The sequence below is a fragment of the Harpegnathos saltator genome, unplaced genomic scaffold (genome assembly GCF_003227715.2).
Source record: "Harpegnathos saltator strain DR-91 unplaced genomic scaffold, Hsal_v8.6 scaffold63, whole genome shotgun sequence".
Classification (NCBI taxonomy): domain Eukaryota; kingdom Metazoa; phylum Arthropoda; class Insecta; order Hymenoptera; family Formicidae; genus Harpegnathos; species Harpegnathos saltator.
In genome coordinates, this window is record NW_020230460.1 from 578390 (window position 1) to 594977 (window position 16588).

At 36.1% G+C, this 16588-nt stretch overlaps 1 protein-coding gene across 1 annotated transcript; it reads right to left on the reverse strand.

The window, feature by feature from the left end:
- Positions 1 to 203: 203 nt before the first annotated feature.
- LOC105189675 (lipase member H-B) lies at positions 204 to 14687 on the reverse strand. Its single transcript, XM_011151946.3, has 7 exons — positions 14669 to 14687; positions 14476 to 14527; positions 13792 to 13937; positions 13473 to 13715; positions 939 to 1139; positions 695 to 863; positions 204 to 585 (listed from the first exon to the last, which is right to left on the reverse strand). The coding sequence occupies exons 1-7, from the start codon at positions 14685 to 14687 to the stop codon at positions 504 to 506; spliced, it is 912 nt and encodes a 303-aa protein (XP_011150248.2). The 3' UTR covers positions 204 to 503.
- Positions 14688 to 16588: the final 1901 nt, after the last annotated feature.

Consider the following 16588-nt stretch of genomic DNA (forward strand, 5'->3'; position numbering starts at 1 on the left):
ATATCAAATTTATCAAATTCTACAGGAAAAATAAGTTACTAGGACATATTGTTTCTCCATCCGAAATAATTTTGCCGCACGGAACTTTCTCCATATATATTATTTTAAATTAAACAGAATGTTTGTATAATAAATTTCAGGACTCCCGAAATAATTCCCTTCGTCTTTATTTTTCTATATTTTTCTATATTTTTTAAGCGGACGAAAAGGATCTGAAACGTGAAAATATCTTCGAACTGACAACGTTACTGCGTGAAGCGGGAAACTTGCTGTGTGAAGTAATACAATGACGATTACCTACTCGTTATTACGGTAAGTAAACTAAAACGCTATACTCGATTGTTCATTAATATACGATGAACGTAGCCTAGCAGAATATGTGACGTTGAGGTCGATATATTGGTGGTTTTTCTTTTATTGATAAGGTCTGTCCCCGTTGATAGATCTCATGATGTATTTTTTCTACGTTGCAATTCCACGTAATATAGTCGTCGGTCATCGTATTACATAACGGTACCTTGAGCTCCTTTTTTCTCCAGCCCGAAAGGACTTTGCGCGGCCGTCTTCAAATAAACATTGCCCTCCCTGCAGAACAGAAAAGGAAAATGGTAGTTGTATGCGTCAGAACACATTTTAACTTTATAACAAGTACTCTGTTCTCCTTTAAATTGATTCTCTAAGGTCTTTTACTTACATGATGTTCGGAGCCCGTGATGCCCTGTAACCCATGAAGATCGGGGTATTATTGTTACAATTGCCAGACAAGAAGTCAGGCCATGAAGAACAATGCACCCCCAGGAAGGATGACTCATTGGTTACAGACTCAGCGTAGAATTCCCAGGAACGATGATGACTGCAGAAATCTGAAACGTCGGGCGGACGACCAAAATGGAATATCATTTATTCGCTCCGCGGTTTTGAAGGTACATCGTGCATACCAGCCGCGCTGAAGACTTTAATCTTTTCCGGACAACCGGGTTGTATACGATGACCGCCGTTCGGGAAGAAATCCACTGTGCCTGTGCTTACGGCAATACCGTAATATGCGTAGTCTGTGTGTATGATGTCCACAAAACGCGCATCATGGTACGAGAGATGGGGCTCCAGGAAATTAAAGAAAGGGCCGGCAGGATCCAAACCTCCCGACCAAAAAGACATTATATATAATTATGCAAAATTATATAATTATATCATATGGTCATGTATTAGGTGTGTGAATTAATTCGGTCCGTTTTTTCTTCCAAAAAAAGACTTTAGTATGAAAAAACATGAAAAAGTACACTAATCAACGTATTTGCCATCGCTTGCTATTATTTTTTCCCATCTGTCTGGCAGTTGTTGCATCCCGTGACGGAAAAAGCGATCCATTCATTGAGTTATTTCTCTATTTCTTCATAATTGTTGAAATGCTGGTCCGAAAGCCCGTGTGCCACCGATCTGAACAAGTGATAATCGAATGGAGCAATGTCTGGTGAATACGGCGGGTGAGGTAAAACGTCCCAGCCAAATGTTTCCAAGGTAGCCTTCATAATCTTCCCAACATGTGGCCTAGCGTTATTGTGGTGGAAGATCACTTTGTCGTGTCTCTTTGCATATTCCAACCGCTTATTCTTTAATATGTTGTTTAAACGGATCAATTGTTATTGGTAAAATTCGGCAGTGATAGTTTGGCTTTGTTTTAATAGTTCATGAGATATGCATATACGAGGGCGGTCCGATAAGTACTTAGCCTCACCGTCCGATGGCGCCACTATCGCAAGAGAAATTTACTATCGTGTAGTACATTCTCGTAGACGGCTACTGTCGAAATTTCAGCCGAATCGGACTCGTAGTTTTGTTTTGACCGCGTGTGGAAGCGGGCGTGTCCGCGGATTTTAAAAAAATGGAAAAAGAGCAATATCGGTCGGTGATTCGATTCTTGTTTTTGGAAGGGAAATCGCGCAGCGAAATCAAAGAGCGTTTGGATGCTGTGTACGGTGACTCTTCTCCTTCGATGGCGACCGTCAAAAATTGGTTTAACGAGTTTCAACGTGGTCGCACGTCGGTTTTTGATGAGCCACGCCCAGGTGCCCCGAAAACGGATACCACGGAGGATAACATGACAAAAATCCACGATCTCGTATTGGCAGACCGCCGATTGAAGGTGCGCGAGATAGCTGAGACAGTAGGCATCTCAAAAGACCGCGTGGGTCATATCCTGCATGAAATTTTGGGCATGAGAAAGCTGTCGGCGCGATGGGTGCCGCGTTTGCTCACTCCGGACAACAACCGTGAGACCACTTCAGAGCAGTGTTTGACGCTGTTTAAGCGCAATCCGAAGGAGTTTCTGCGTCGTTTCGTGACCATCGACGAAATATGGATCCACTGGTACACACCAGAGACCAAGGAACAGTCGAAACAGTGGACTTCACCCGGCGAACGTGCTCCGAAGAAGGCGAAGACTGTTCTATCGGCCGGAAAGGTGATGGCCACCGTTTTCTGGGATTCACAAGGTGTGATCTACATCGACTACCTGGAGAAGGGCAAAACGGTCACAGGGCTGTAATATGCCGAATTATTGGGCCGATTCGACGCCGAATTGCAGAAAAACGGCCCCATTTGGCGAAGAAAAAAGTGCTCTTCCACCATGACAACGCACCGGCTCATACCTCCGCCCTCGCCACGGTCAAATTGGTCGAATTGGGCTACGAACTGCTGCCCCATCCACCGTATTCTCCAGATTTGGCCCCGTGTGACTTCTTTTTGTTTCCAAACTTGAAAAAGTCACTCGCCGGGCAGAAATTTGAGTCGAATGAGGAGGTCATCGCCGCCACGGAGGCCTACTTTGCAGACCTTGAGAAAACGTATTTTTCAGACGGGTTAAAGAAGTTGGAGCATCGCTGGGTCAAGTGTATCGAGCTAAAAAGAGACTATGTTGAGAAATAAATCGCCACTTTTCCAAAATTTTCGTTTTTCTTTTGTAGGCTAAGTACTTATCGGACCACCCTCGTACTACATCCTTCTGGTCCCACCATGTACAGAGCATTACTTTCTTGTCGTGAATATTCCGCTTTGGTATCGATGTGGATGGTTTTGCTGGGTCGCTAATAGATTTCCTTCGCTTGGGATTATCGAAATATATTCACTTTTCGTCTCCAGTCACAATACGATGCAAAAAACCTTTTCTTTTTTTCTGGCAAGCAAGATTTCAGACATGACTTTTGGCCTCTCGATGTCTCTTTCTTCCGTTCAGTCCGTATGACACCCATCTTCCTTCTTTGTAAATCTTTCCCATGGCTGCCAAACGCACAGAAATGATTCGCACAGATATTGATCGATCAACATTCAATAATTGCGCGAGCTTATGTTGCGATTGACACGGATCTTCATCGATTAGCGCCGTCAATTCCTCGTCCTCGAACTTCTTCGGCTGACCTGGACGAGATTTGTCATCGACACTGAAATCATCACTTTTGAAACGTCGAAACCATTCTCTGCATGATTTATCGGTGGGAGCACTTTCACCATAAGCTTCTACGAGCATTCGATGAGTTTCAGCGGCTGTTTTCTTCAAATGAAAACAGAAAATGAGAACTTCCTGGAAATGATGCTTTCTTGGCTTGAATTTCGACATTTTCGAATCAGATAAACACGATGTTATTGTTACAAACCCAAACGTTTATCAACTGGATATTATTGCCAGATATCAAAACTAAAATATAAAGCCTTTTGCATACATTAGTGGTTAGAAAATTACATAGTACAGCAATTGACCCCCAGATGGACCGAATTAATTCACACACCTAATAATTATACAATGTCTGCCAAAAGTTCCGGAACGGCTAATTATTTAAAAAAATAATGATTGTTCAAAATAATGTTTGAAACAAAAGTTGTAACGCTTGAAAAGCTATCAGATATTGATAATTGTTTGACCTTGGAATGACCTTGAGAAACGTTATCAAGGTCGACATAAAAATCTTAAATGGAACCCCCTATCTTTTGTTACATATTCTTATAGATGACGTTGAGACGTTTCCGAAACACTGGTTACAAATCTCTTTCCATAAGAACTTTTTCAGATATAGGACTTGAAAGTTAAAATACCACCGGCATTATCATTACCCAAGGTGTACCACGTGGAGGTTGCACGGTCGGATTTATACCTCTTGTGCATGAGTGTGTGTGTATATGTGCGTGTGCGTGTGCGTGTGCGTGTGCGTGTGTGTGTCACAGCAGAGACCCCACGGTTCGTCACTGCGGATTAGTATGCAACGTAGCGACTGAGCGTCCGCGCTAGGTAGTGTTTTATCCCCACCACTCTCGCGTAGAGCACTCAGGCCCACGCACGCTACGCACACAGAGCTAGCGCAGGTTCAGTAAATTTGCTAAAGAAGATTGGTGCGAAGTTAATTTTGTCTCAAAATCAGAAATATCAACCTGTGGATATAATCTATCTTACACTAATATTTTATTCATTCTTCATTTAGTGTAATTGTTTTCACTTTGGACAATGCGTTTAACTGATAAGGTAAAAATTATTATTCTTATGATGCAAGGTTTTGGTGATAGAATTAGATCTATCAAGAAGTAACTATTTATTTAACAATACATATATTAATCGTCCTCCAATTTCAAAATCATCTTTTTTCGGACTGTTTATCGGACTGTTGATCGTTTTGAAAGAACTGGATCAATTGAAGACGAACCAAGATCTGAAAGACCTAAAGACGCCACCAACGATGATAAAGCTCTAGAGATTTTGCTAAATACCATAGAAAAACCTCATACAACGCTTACAAAATTATCTCAACAAAGTGAAACTAGCATAACATCGGTTCGTAGAATTCTATAAGAAGATAAGTACCACCCGTATAAAATGCATTTGGTACAGGAGCTGTCCGAAGACAATTTTGACAAGAGAATTGAATTCTGCGATACGATAATGACACTATTTGATTATAATAATCAATTATTTACTTGGATTTGTTTCTCCGATGAAGCTGCCTTTGAATTAAATGGATCAGTTAATCGGCATAATTTGAGGTAGTGAACTGATGAAAATCCTCACGGGATGAGAGAAAAAACTGCCGAGATGTTGCTAAGACTCAAACCTTTAAAAAAGTTCATTATCAGCTCAACGCAGTATCTATCATGCATAGTTCGAGTCATGTATAGTTCGACCTACACAATCTAAGGTATGAAACTATGCAATAGTTGATATATTTTTTCGAAGAAAGGATGTGGTCTAAAGTAAAAAAGATTTATATATCATATAACAAAGTAATTTATTTCTCAGAATAAACATCTTATTTGTTATCTGCTGTCATACGCAATATCCCCAGAAGATTAATGTTTGGGCCGGAATATTCTCTAATCGTATCATAGGGCCATTTTTTCTAGACGGGAATTTGACAGCAGAAATTTACTTGAATTTGTTGCAAAACCGAGTTGTACCAGCTATCCGAAACATTGTTGGAGATGCTTTTGAACATGTTTGGTTTCAACAAGATGGGGCTCCACCTCATTTCGGTTTAAATGTTCGTTATTTTTTACATGAAATTTTTGTTGGTCGATGGATTGGTAGAAGAGGTACGATAGAATGGCCGCCAAGATCTGATCTAAATCCGTTAGGCTTTTTCTATTGGGGACATTTTAAAAGTATGGTCTATGAAACGAAACCTAGAAACATAGACAATCTAAAAGAAAGAATATTAAATGTTTCAGATTCCATTACACCAGAAGTTTTGAGAAATGTTTTAAATACATTTTATGTTCGTTTGGGACACTGTCAAGCAGCACAAGGCCATCAATTTGAACATTTAACAGGATAATATGCACACATACTACCCTCGACAGAAATAGACCGCATACACGCACCCTACACACACACACACACACACACACACACACAGCAGAGAGGGTTTGGAGTCAATAAATATTACAGCAGTGACGAACCGTGGGGTCCTTATCTCTGCTGTGACACACACACGCACACAAGAGGTATAAATCCGACCGTACAACCTCTACGTGGTACACCTTGGGTAATGATAATGCCGGTGGTATTTTAACTTTCAAGTCCTATATCTGAAAAAGTTCTTATGGAAAGAGATTTGTAACCAGTGTTTCGGAAACGTCTCAGCTACAAGAATATGTAACAAAAGATAGGGGGTTCCATTTAAGATTTTTATGTTGACCTTGATAACGTTTCTCAAGATCATTCCAAGGTCAAACAATCATCAATATCTGATAGCTTTTTAAGCGCTACAACTTTTGTTTCAAACATTGTTTTGAACAATCATTATTTTTTGATATAATTAGCCGTTCCGGAACTTTTGGCAGATCCTGTATATAAATTACATATTATTCTACAGAGTAGATCATGTTATTCAATACATGCGAATATCTCGAAAAGAAGTTTTTGGAAAAAAATGTTCAGACCAAAGTTTGATGGCTTGGAGCGGGAAAGATAATTATGTTATCAATTTAATTGTAGAGAGCGCTACATTAGAGATTTCATCATGGTAGCCATTCTTTTTAATTTAAATGAAATCATTAAATGGAACCATTAAATTTTTATTTAGAAAGTGTTTTTCTACCTCTTATACTTTAGACTTATTGTTTTATTTTTTTTTTATTTAAATTTAAATAGATTTTTTTAATTTAAGTGGAAATCAAATTTTTCTTGAAATAAAAGTTATAGCTGACAATGAGACAAGTACTACAATTTTTTGTTTTTTAAAATAGGATTATTTTTCAGTGAGTTACAGCGTTCTAATGTTTATAATTTAAGTAAAAAACTACATCTCCATATAAGGTGCGTATGCGTTTTGTGATTCCAAACCGCCCTTTACCTCTGTCTGCATATATGCGCGTGCGCATGTGCATGAGCATGTATGTTATCAAATAGAATCAATCCAGATAACGGATAGGAACAACACACATGCGCACACATATACAGACATATAAACACAGAGGTAGAAAGGGTTTGGAGTCACAAAATGCGTACGCACACTGTATGAGGATAAAAGCTTTTTACTTAAATTACAAACTTTGGAACGCTGTAACTCACTGAAAAATGATCCAATTTCAAAAAACAAAAAACTATTGTACTTGTCTCATTGTACAACTTTTATTTCAAGAAAAACATCAATGTCCATTTAAAAAAATTGCCGCCATAATAAAATCTCTAAAGTAGCACCATCTACGATTAAATTAATAATATCATTATCTTTCCTCCTCGAAACCATAAAACTTTTGTCTGAAAAATTTTTTTAAAAACCTCTCCTAATCGATATATTCGCGTGTATTGAATAAAATGGCATACCCTATATATGATCTACAGTGGCGTGCAAAACTTTTGAGCCACACAATTATTATTATATATTCATTTCATAATGAGCGCTAAAAACTTTACTTATATATATAAACAAAATGTATTTATTTGTCCTACAATTATATAAACTTTACAAACTGTTAATAATTCTAAATATTTTATTTTTACACAATGTCTTATTACAAACAGTGCAAAAGTATTGCGCCAAAAAGTTTTCTTATTCATAAGAAAAATATATTATTGAAAAATAATAACAGAAAATGTTGTCAACGTTTTTTTAAACTTAATACTTTGTTGCCATGTCTTTAGAAGCAATCACTGCAGCACAACGGTGAAGCATTGATGCTATTAAATTAGAAATGCAATCTTGAGGTAAATTTTGCCATTGAGTTTGCAAATCTTGCCACAATTCAGCTTTATTGGAGTGTTTTTTATTTTCTGTATGTAGTTTGAGTTCTTGCCACAAATGCTCAATAGGATTCAAGTCCGGCGATTGCGAGGGCCAGTCAAGAACTCGCATTTTTTTTTACGATGAAAAATTCTTTTATTAGTTTTGATGAATGTTTGGGGTCGTTATCTTGTTAGAAAATCCAACTACGTGGCATGTTTCGAGTTGCATATGGCAGCTGTGTCAATATATCTCGATACATTATAGCGTCCATAATATCGTCCGTGATCTCAATTAATAATGAACCAACTTTATATAAGAAAATGATCCCCAAACCATCACGTTATCTCCACCATGTTTTACGGTAGGAATTTGGTATCTTGAGTTATATCTTGTGCCTGTTGGACGTCGTATATATTTTCTACCGTCACTTCCGAATAACTGAAACTTTGACTCGTCAGAGAAAAGTACTTTTCGCCAATCAACTTCAGTCCAATGCTCAAATTTCTTTGCAAAATCTAATCGAGCTTTCTTATTTTTTGCACTAATTAATGGTCTTTTTTTACACCAGCACGTCCTAAAAGTCCTACTTCTTTAGACATCGAGATATTGTACTTCGACTAATATCAGCAAGATTTTTTTCTCGTAGTTCTCGAAAAATATCCATGACAGTTTTTCTAACATCTGCTATCGACTTTCTTTTAATCATTTTGTAGTTCATTTTAATCGCTTTGTAGTTTCGCAAGGTCTACCGTTTCGTAGTTTATCAGCTAGAGAGTTCGTCAACTTATATTTAGCAATAATCCTATTTACAATGCTTTTATCAATTAATAAGCAATTAGCAATTTCGCGAGAAACCTTTCCTTGTTAAGAAAGATTAATCACGGCTTCGCGTAACTGAAAGCTTGTATGTTTCGGCATTGCGATAGACAATAGACTGAACCTTAGTTAAAGTAAATATTTACGAAGGAGTTTCATAAGAAACGTTTTCATAAGAAACGTAAACAAACCGGGCTCATAAAGTCACAACAAGAATACGGCTCAATACTTTTGAACACATGTAAATATTATATGACTAAATAATTAGAAACTATGTAATTTTAAAATTTTGTAACTGTACTATTATTTGTAAGAATGTTATGTCAACTATTTTATATAATTAATTTTTAGAGTAAATCAATATATTATCATGTATCTTAAAAAGACACTATGGCTCGAAACTTTTGCACGCCACTGTATATGGTATATACATAAATTTAGTCTCTACGTGGTCATGTAATGATATAAATGTATGTAATGATATGTAATGATATAAATGTATTATATGTTGGGTGAGTGCAAAAGTTCGTGCGGAGTTTCAATAGATGGAGTTATAAGCGTCGTAAAGTGTTGTCATTAATACTTCCATCTACATATTATATAACGTTGGAAAGGTGACGTCTTCAGCTGTTATTAAAAAAAAAATCATTTGTTTTCATACAAACTGCTTCGAGAAATATCACTTTAAAAATGAGTATCGATAAGGTGCATTTACGGCATGTTATGCTTTACAAGTTTCGGAAGGGAATAAACGTTGCCGCAACCGTAAAAAACATTCAGGATGTTTATCAGGATGAAGCACCAGCTAAACGAACTGTGGAAAAATGGTTTGCTAAATTTCGGCGCGGAGAATTTAACCTTGAAGACGAGCCACGCTCTGGTCGACTTTCTGACATTGATGACGATGTTTTGCGTACTTTAGTGCTCAATAATCCGCGAATTTCAACAGAAGAAGTTGCTACTACTCACTAAACGTTGACCGATCAACCGCTTTTCGGCGTTTAAAAAAGATGGGATTCGATTTGAAGCTCGATATATGGGTGCCCCATTTGCTGACCGAGAAGAACAAAATCAAGCGAATTTCTGCAGCCGTTTCTTTACTCGGGCGGCTCAATAACGAGTCGTTTTTGGATCGACTAGTGACGGGCGATGAGAAATGGGTCCTCTACAACAATGTTCAGCTCAAACGGACATGGAAACAATCAGGTGAGCATGGTGACGCAATGCCAAAGGCCAGTTTGCACCCGATGAAGGTGATGCTCTCTGTTTGATGGGATTGCAAGGGCATAATCTATTTCGAGCTTCTCCCCGCTGGCGAAACGATTGATTCGGACAAGTACTGTCGCCAATTAACCAATCTCAATCGAGAAATAAAAGAGAAACGTCCGATTTTGTCAAATCGCAAGGGAGTCGTCTTTCATCATGACAACGCCAGACCACACGTTTCGAAAAAGACGCTGCGCAAACTGAAGAGCCTGAAATGGGATGTCTTAACGCATCCACCGTATTCTCCTGATATCGCACCATCTGACTATCACTTGTTCCGGTCATTGCAAAATTATTTAAATGGAAAAAACTTTGATTCTTTGGAGGCCTTAAAAAACGACGTCTCTTCGTTCTTCGAATCTAAACCGCGCAGTTTTTATGATCGAGGCATCCGTATGCTGCCAGAACGTTGGGAAAAGATTATAGAAAACGATGGAGAATATATCATTGATTGAATAAAGATTTTTGTTTGCCTAATCACTGTGTGACTTTTACTCACAAACTCCGCACGAACTTTTGCACTCACCCAATATGTAATGATATAAAATTATACAAAAGAAACTATTAAGCTGTTAAATGAAGAAAATAAATTATTTCAACTATATATCCATATCACGGGCTGTTATAAATAAACAGTATAAATATAAATTATTAATTTTGCATTTGTACAACAGCATTTTTTTCAGTTTGTAATCGTATGTACATTCGGTTTATAGTTCATTGTGCTGCATGCAAAGATTTTTAAACATTGCTCTTTATAAAATACCAAGTGCCCGACAATATCACAATACAAGCAACAAGAAGAAAATTCTGTTTGAATTCTCACAAGGAAACATATGGAAATGGTCTGCCTTAGATTTGAAAGAGCTTGTAATCTAGACTAAAAGAAATGATGCGTATTTTTTTATGAGCACCCAATTTAAGGAGTGCACCCCGTTTAAGGAGTAAAACATTCCTTTGAAAGAAATCGGCGTTTATTTTTCAAAGCATCATGTATTGTGAAAAATATAAGAAGTAGAAAAAAATTTTCTAAATAGAAATTTAATTGTTCGAAGAGTACTTTATAACAGCGTTTTTAGTTAAAAAAATGTTAAAATGTAAACCATATATACCACATATCAATTTCCAATTTCTTTATAATTTAAAAATTTCGTTTTCTACCAAACGAAAAAGGATATTTTATGCCGAATCCAGTCATATATAACAATAATATTTTTCGACATACAGACTTTTCAGAAAATAGGTGGGGACACCTTTATACGTCCGTAATATTATTTATGTATATTCACTTACCGTACTTGTTACATATGCAATACGGTTTCTTCGAATTTGATCATAGTAAGAGACGATTAGTATTGATATACAAAATAACAATAACAATAACAATAATAATACTGATCATTTTATACATAACAGTAGTCGTATATTTCAACAGTTTGTCTTTATAAAAGATTTTTATATAATATATTGGGTCTGGGAAAAAGTTCGTGGCGTTTTTCCCGATAGATGGCGTGCAAATAACTCAGGAAACACAGATCGCAGCGATACCACTAAACGCTCGTTGGAAAGGTGACACTTCGAGCGTTACTTTGAGTGTATAAACATCGAAATTGATGCAGTGGTTGGAAAGTTGTTTGCGTTTGAAAATGGAGAAAAGTAATGAAAAATTGCGCTATATTTTGCAATATTATTACGACAAAGGGAAGAACGCTGCGCAGGCTTGTGAAAAAATTTGTGCTGTGTACGATGAAAGTACTTTATCAAAATCTGCTGCGCGGAAATGGTTCGCTCGCTTTTGTTCTGGTAATTTTGATGTGAAAGATGAGTTACGCTCTGGTCGTCCAATCACTGAAAAAGCTGATGAAATTCTTGAAAAAGTCCAGCAAGATAAGCATATCAGCAGTGTCGATATTGGTATGGAGTTAGGCATTGACCACAAAACTGTTTTGAATCATTTACACAAAGCTGGCTACAAAAAGAAGCTCGATGTATGGATTCCTCATGAGTTGAGCGCGAAAAACATGATAGACCGAATTAACATTTGCGATGCGCTGCTGAAACGCAATGAAATCGAGCCATTTCTGAAACGTGTCATAACCGGTGATGAAAAATGGATCGTACGACAATCGGAAGCGTAAAAGATCGTAGATAAGGGATGGTGAGCCGTCACAAGCGTTCGCGAAGCCAGGATTGACGCCAAAAAAGGTGATGCTGTGTGTGTGGTGGGACTGGAAGGGAATCGTCCACCATGAGCTACTTCCAGTTGGTCAGACGATTGATTCTCAACTCTACTGTAGACAACTAGAGAGATTACGCCAGGCAATTGAAAGAAAACGGCCCGAATTGAATAATAGGAAAGGTGTTGTCTTCCATCATGACTACGCCCGACCACACACTTCTTTAATGACCCGTCAAAAATTGCGAGAGCTTGGTTGGGAAGTTTTGATGCATCCACCGTATAGTCCAGACATCCTCTGACTATCACTTGTTCCGATCTCTGTAGAACTCTCTCAATGGAATTAAGCTGGTTTCAAAAGAAGCCTGTGAAAACCACTTGATTCAGTTTTTCAACCAGAAACCACAGAAGTTCTTCACCGATGGCATTATGGCTCTACCCGAAAAATGGTGAAACATTGTCGATAATAATGGAGCATATTTGGTTTAAATAAATTCATTTTCACACTATAAGAAAACCAATTGAATTTTACTAAAAAAACGCCACGAACTTTTTCCCAGACCCAATATAAGGCCTCTGAAAGCAAAATTTTATTTATAAATAATATATAAAATAATATATATAAAATTATATATAAAATATATATATAAAATATATATATCTAATATATATAATAATATATATATAAAATTTATTTATAAGAAGTTATATACCTATTTTTATACGATGTAACATAATTACTATGGCAGAAGCGATAGGAGTTGCAAGAACGGTCATGTTTGTCAATGCAAAGTTTCCACTTGACTTGTTGTCTGTTCTGATATTCATTGTAAATATTAAAAATCTACATATATATATATGTATATATGTGCACGCATGTGTGTGTATACATGACATATTGTATATGTTTTCTTGTCAAACGATTTCATGTCACTTCATTAATTCGTCTCGATAAGGACTATTGAAATATTCATTTGAAATAACCGACATATCAGCCTCGATATTTTGTGCAAATAGGTTATTAAAATATTTTAAATGTATGCAATATTGATTTATTATTTATTATCGACTATTCAAAGTAGACGGGACGATCTTGTCAAAGCAGTAAAGTGTCTACGAAGGAATTCGCATGATTAGAAAATAGTAATCTTATGCTAATTGTTAATCGGCTATTATGCCAATTTGTAGAACATCGGTATATAAAAGAAATAGAAATAATCTCGCGTGACATTTCACGTGTAGTTTCGTCAGTCATTCGAATTATCTGAAATTACTTTTCCAAGTTCAATATTGCGCTTCTTTTATGTACCGATAGCCGCAGTCGAGGCAACTTCGACGCAAAATCGTCAAAGACTGTACGATGGTTCGCAAACATTTGACATAAAACGAGAAAAAGAAATTATTCTACATTTTGCAATTCTATTTTTCAATCTCCCTGTCGTTTGTACTGCGAATGTTCGCGTATGTTATCATGGAACCAAATCGACTGGTGAGAAGTTTATACCTACCTGTGATTCTAGGGACCGAAAAATTGACTTTTCTGCTGATATAGCTAGCGACATGGGCGCCCATGGAATGGCCGACGATGTGCAGTTTCTCCGTATTAAAGCCTGTTTTTTCCATGTTGTCGAGAAACAGCGCAACAACGGCTCCAACCTGAACAATATTCTTCACCACTTTCGTGTACGTCCCGTTCGCCAATTTAGCGTAACTTAACGCGATGGTGTTGTGATTGTCTTGGTTGAGATACGCTGAAGAAGCGCAACGGCTTATTTAGTCGGCTTTCGATGGATGGTTGCTCATATCTTCTAACGCAAAAGGATATACCTTGCACCACCGTCCGTACGCTCTCCCTTTGCAGGTTCTCCGTGTAGCCATGAATGTACAGTACCGTCTTTCTGTTGGGATTCAGTCTGGTTTGCAGCGAACTAACGTTGTCCAGCGAATAATCAATGTACTCGTCCAGTGTTTTCCTAAGCGAGGTAAAGTTCTGATGCTTGAAAAATATAAATTTATAGAGAAGATTCTCATCTTATCTCGCGTCGAAGGAAACGTTCATATCGTTGGAGGAATGCAGAAGGTTCCTCCAGTGAACAAGCTAGTGAACTAAGGGCTACCTTTAGCAAGCTCCGATTAAACTAACCTTGCACTTTTAATAATCTTGCAAGATTTCAACTGAAGTTGCTGTAAGAAGAAATAGAAAGTGAGGAGCAAAGCAGCAGCTTCGGTTGGAGTCTTGCGAAGTTGTTAAAACGGTTATTTTAATCGGTTCTTGGTAAAAGAGTAATTAAAAAATTAAACAGTAAGTTACATCGATATTATAACTTTTTATAACCCAGAGTAACGCATATCCAAGATGACACACGTTATACATAACAGTTACATTGCGTTGAGTGTAAAAATAATAACATTGATGTAATGTTAATGTCAGTTGCTGTTTACTTGGTCTTTTATGTTGTTTCTTATACAAACATCAACTGTATAGATGATAAAATAAAGGTGTAAAAATACCTAATGTAATAACGTAGAAAAATGCTCTCGAGGTTCTCCAAGTCATCTCCATCTGTGAAAGGATAAATCATATATTCCGTGTTTATATTAAACGTTATTGCCCATTAATTATAGTATTGTAATTATGTAATTGGTTTTTGCTTGTGAGGTATTTTGTTCTTCCTTAACGGAAAGCGTACACATCGATACTTACCGTTCGCAATGGCGTACATGATTATAATAGCGAGTACGAATAGCCAAAAGACGCGAATCATCGTAAGTTCGAAGTTTCGCGAGAAATGATCCGCTTGAATTCCGAAGACCTGCGCGCGTGAACATATATTTAAAGAACTGTTGTTAATGTATGCGGTCTTTGTTTTACACGAGGTCTTGTTATCTAATATCGACCGGTTGCACCGCTTTTTTATGTGTATGCAAAATAAGAGTATCGCGCACGTGTCTAATGCATATAATGTATAATGCATACGAAGATACGTTCCTGCTCATCCTTCCTGCTCGGAGAGTTTTATGCACTAAACATCCCACACAACATTATGACTTCTTAAAGATATCTAAAAATCTCTATAATTTCTTAAAAAACGTTCAGAAGATACGAAATCTGTATTATGTTTTTAAGACATCTTATGTCCCGGTTTTGAGGTATTGTTTTAATCCTTTTAAGACGATATTTTATTTTTAAATTCTAATTATTTTATTTTATTCGTCTGTAGAAGTGATCATTGAGCAACATTTTACCAAAAATTTTTGTATTAAACTGAGTAGGGGGGAAAATTAATATGCGAAATGGTACATTTTAATACCAAAAGCAATAAGAATTCACAAGATCAGTCTTTTTGAAATATTTAGCAGTATATCACACATAGCACGTAATTACAGAAATATGATAGTAGACAGAGATATGACAGATTGCAATATATCAATAATATTATATATTATAATAACAATATTACAAAAATATTACTGATATATTATATAATGTTAATGTTTTTATATAATGTTAAAATATTACAATAATAATACTGATATATTACGTCTATATGTAACATTAAAAGATTACTGTAATATTGTATTGCAGAATATATGTAACATTAAAAGATTACTGTAATATTGTATTGCAGTATATCTCATCCCAAGTAGCAAGATGATGTCAAATGATGTCAAATGACGTGATGATGTCATTTTGTTTACAAATGGCGTCACTTTCGAAATATCGGAAGTTAAATGTTGAAAAAATTACTAAGTTCTCCTTAAATATTTCAAAAAATATTAGGCAAATAAAAAGATGTTTCCAATAAAAGTTGTTCAAATTAATTGGTAGAAAAAGATGATATAATAAAAAATTAGGGTTTCTATTTAAGAAAAATAATGATCAGTGAATATCTCGAAAGTGGCACCATTTATAAACAAAATGATATAGTTGTTATACGTTCTCTTGAAACCATACAACTTTTGTCTGAAACATTTTTTTCTAAAATGTTTAGTTGTTGAGATATAGCAGTTATAAAATTTTAAAATAAAGGCAGGAAAGTCCGAATTAAGAGACGTAAATACATCACAGAAAACTGAATTGCTTATATCTTCAGAAGGTAAAAATAATTAACAAACATAATATTTCAACGATAATATTTCAAATCTAATATTAAATTAACTAATATAAAATTAATTCCTATGGAAGAAACATTCAAATATTGAGTGTTTATACTCAATTATTCGAATTTACTCTCAAATATATGGTATACTCAAATTTGAGTGTTTCTTCCGTAAGAGAATTTTATAACTTTACAGTATTACAGTAATATTGTTGTAGTACTATTATATATCACTGTGACAATATTAGTATGATATATTGTTACAATATTACTGTAATATATCACCATAATATTACTGTGATGCATTTCGGCGGACATTTTAATATTACTATAATATCACTGTAATAATGTAGTAATATTTCTACCATATTACGTTGTAATATTGCAATGGAGAAGTAATATTATTGTGATATTGCTGTAATGTTATGTGTTATGTGAGATATATGTATCGATCAGTTTAAAAAAGATTAATAAGACGTCTTAAGGGGGGATTCTGTAGTGTAGATATCCTTTACTTAGCGGAC

Excerpts from the sequence above, each read along its gene's own strand:
- LOC105189675 (XM_011151946.3), bottom strand. Across the intron at positions 1,140-13,472 it reads TTCGGTCCCTAGAATCACAG|GTTTGGATCCTGCCGGCCCT; the intron begins GTAGGTATAAAC and ends TTTGGTCGGGAG. Across the intron at positions 864-938 it reads TAAAGTCTTCAGCGCGGCTG|ATTTCTGCAGTCATCATCGT; the intron begins GTATGCACGATG and ends CCGACGTTTCAG.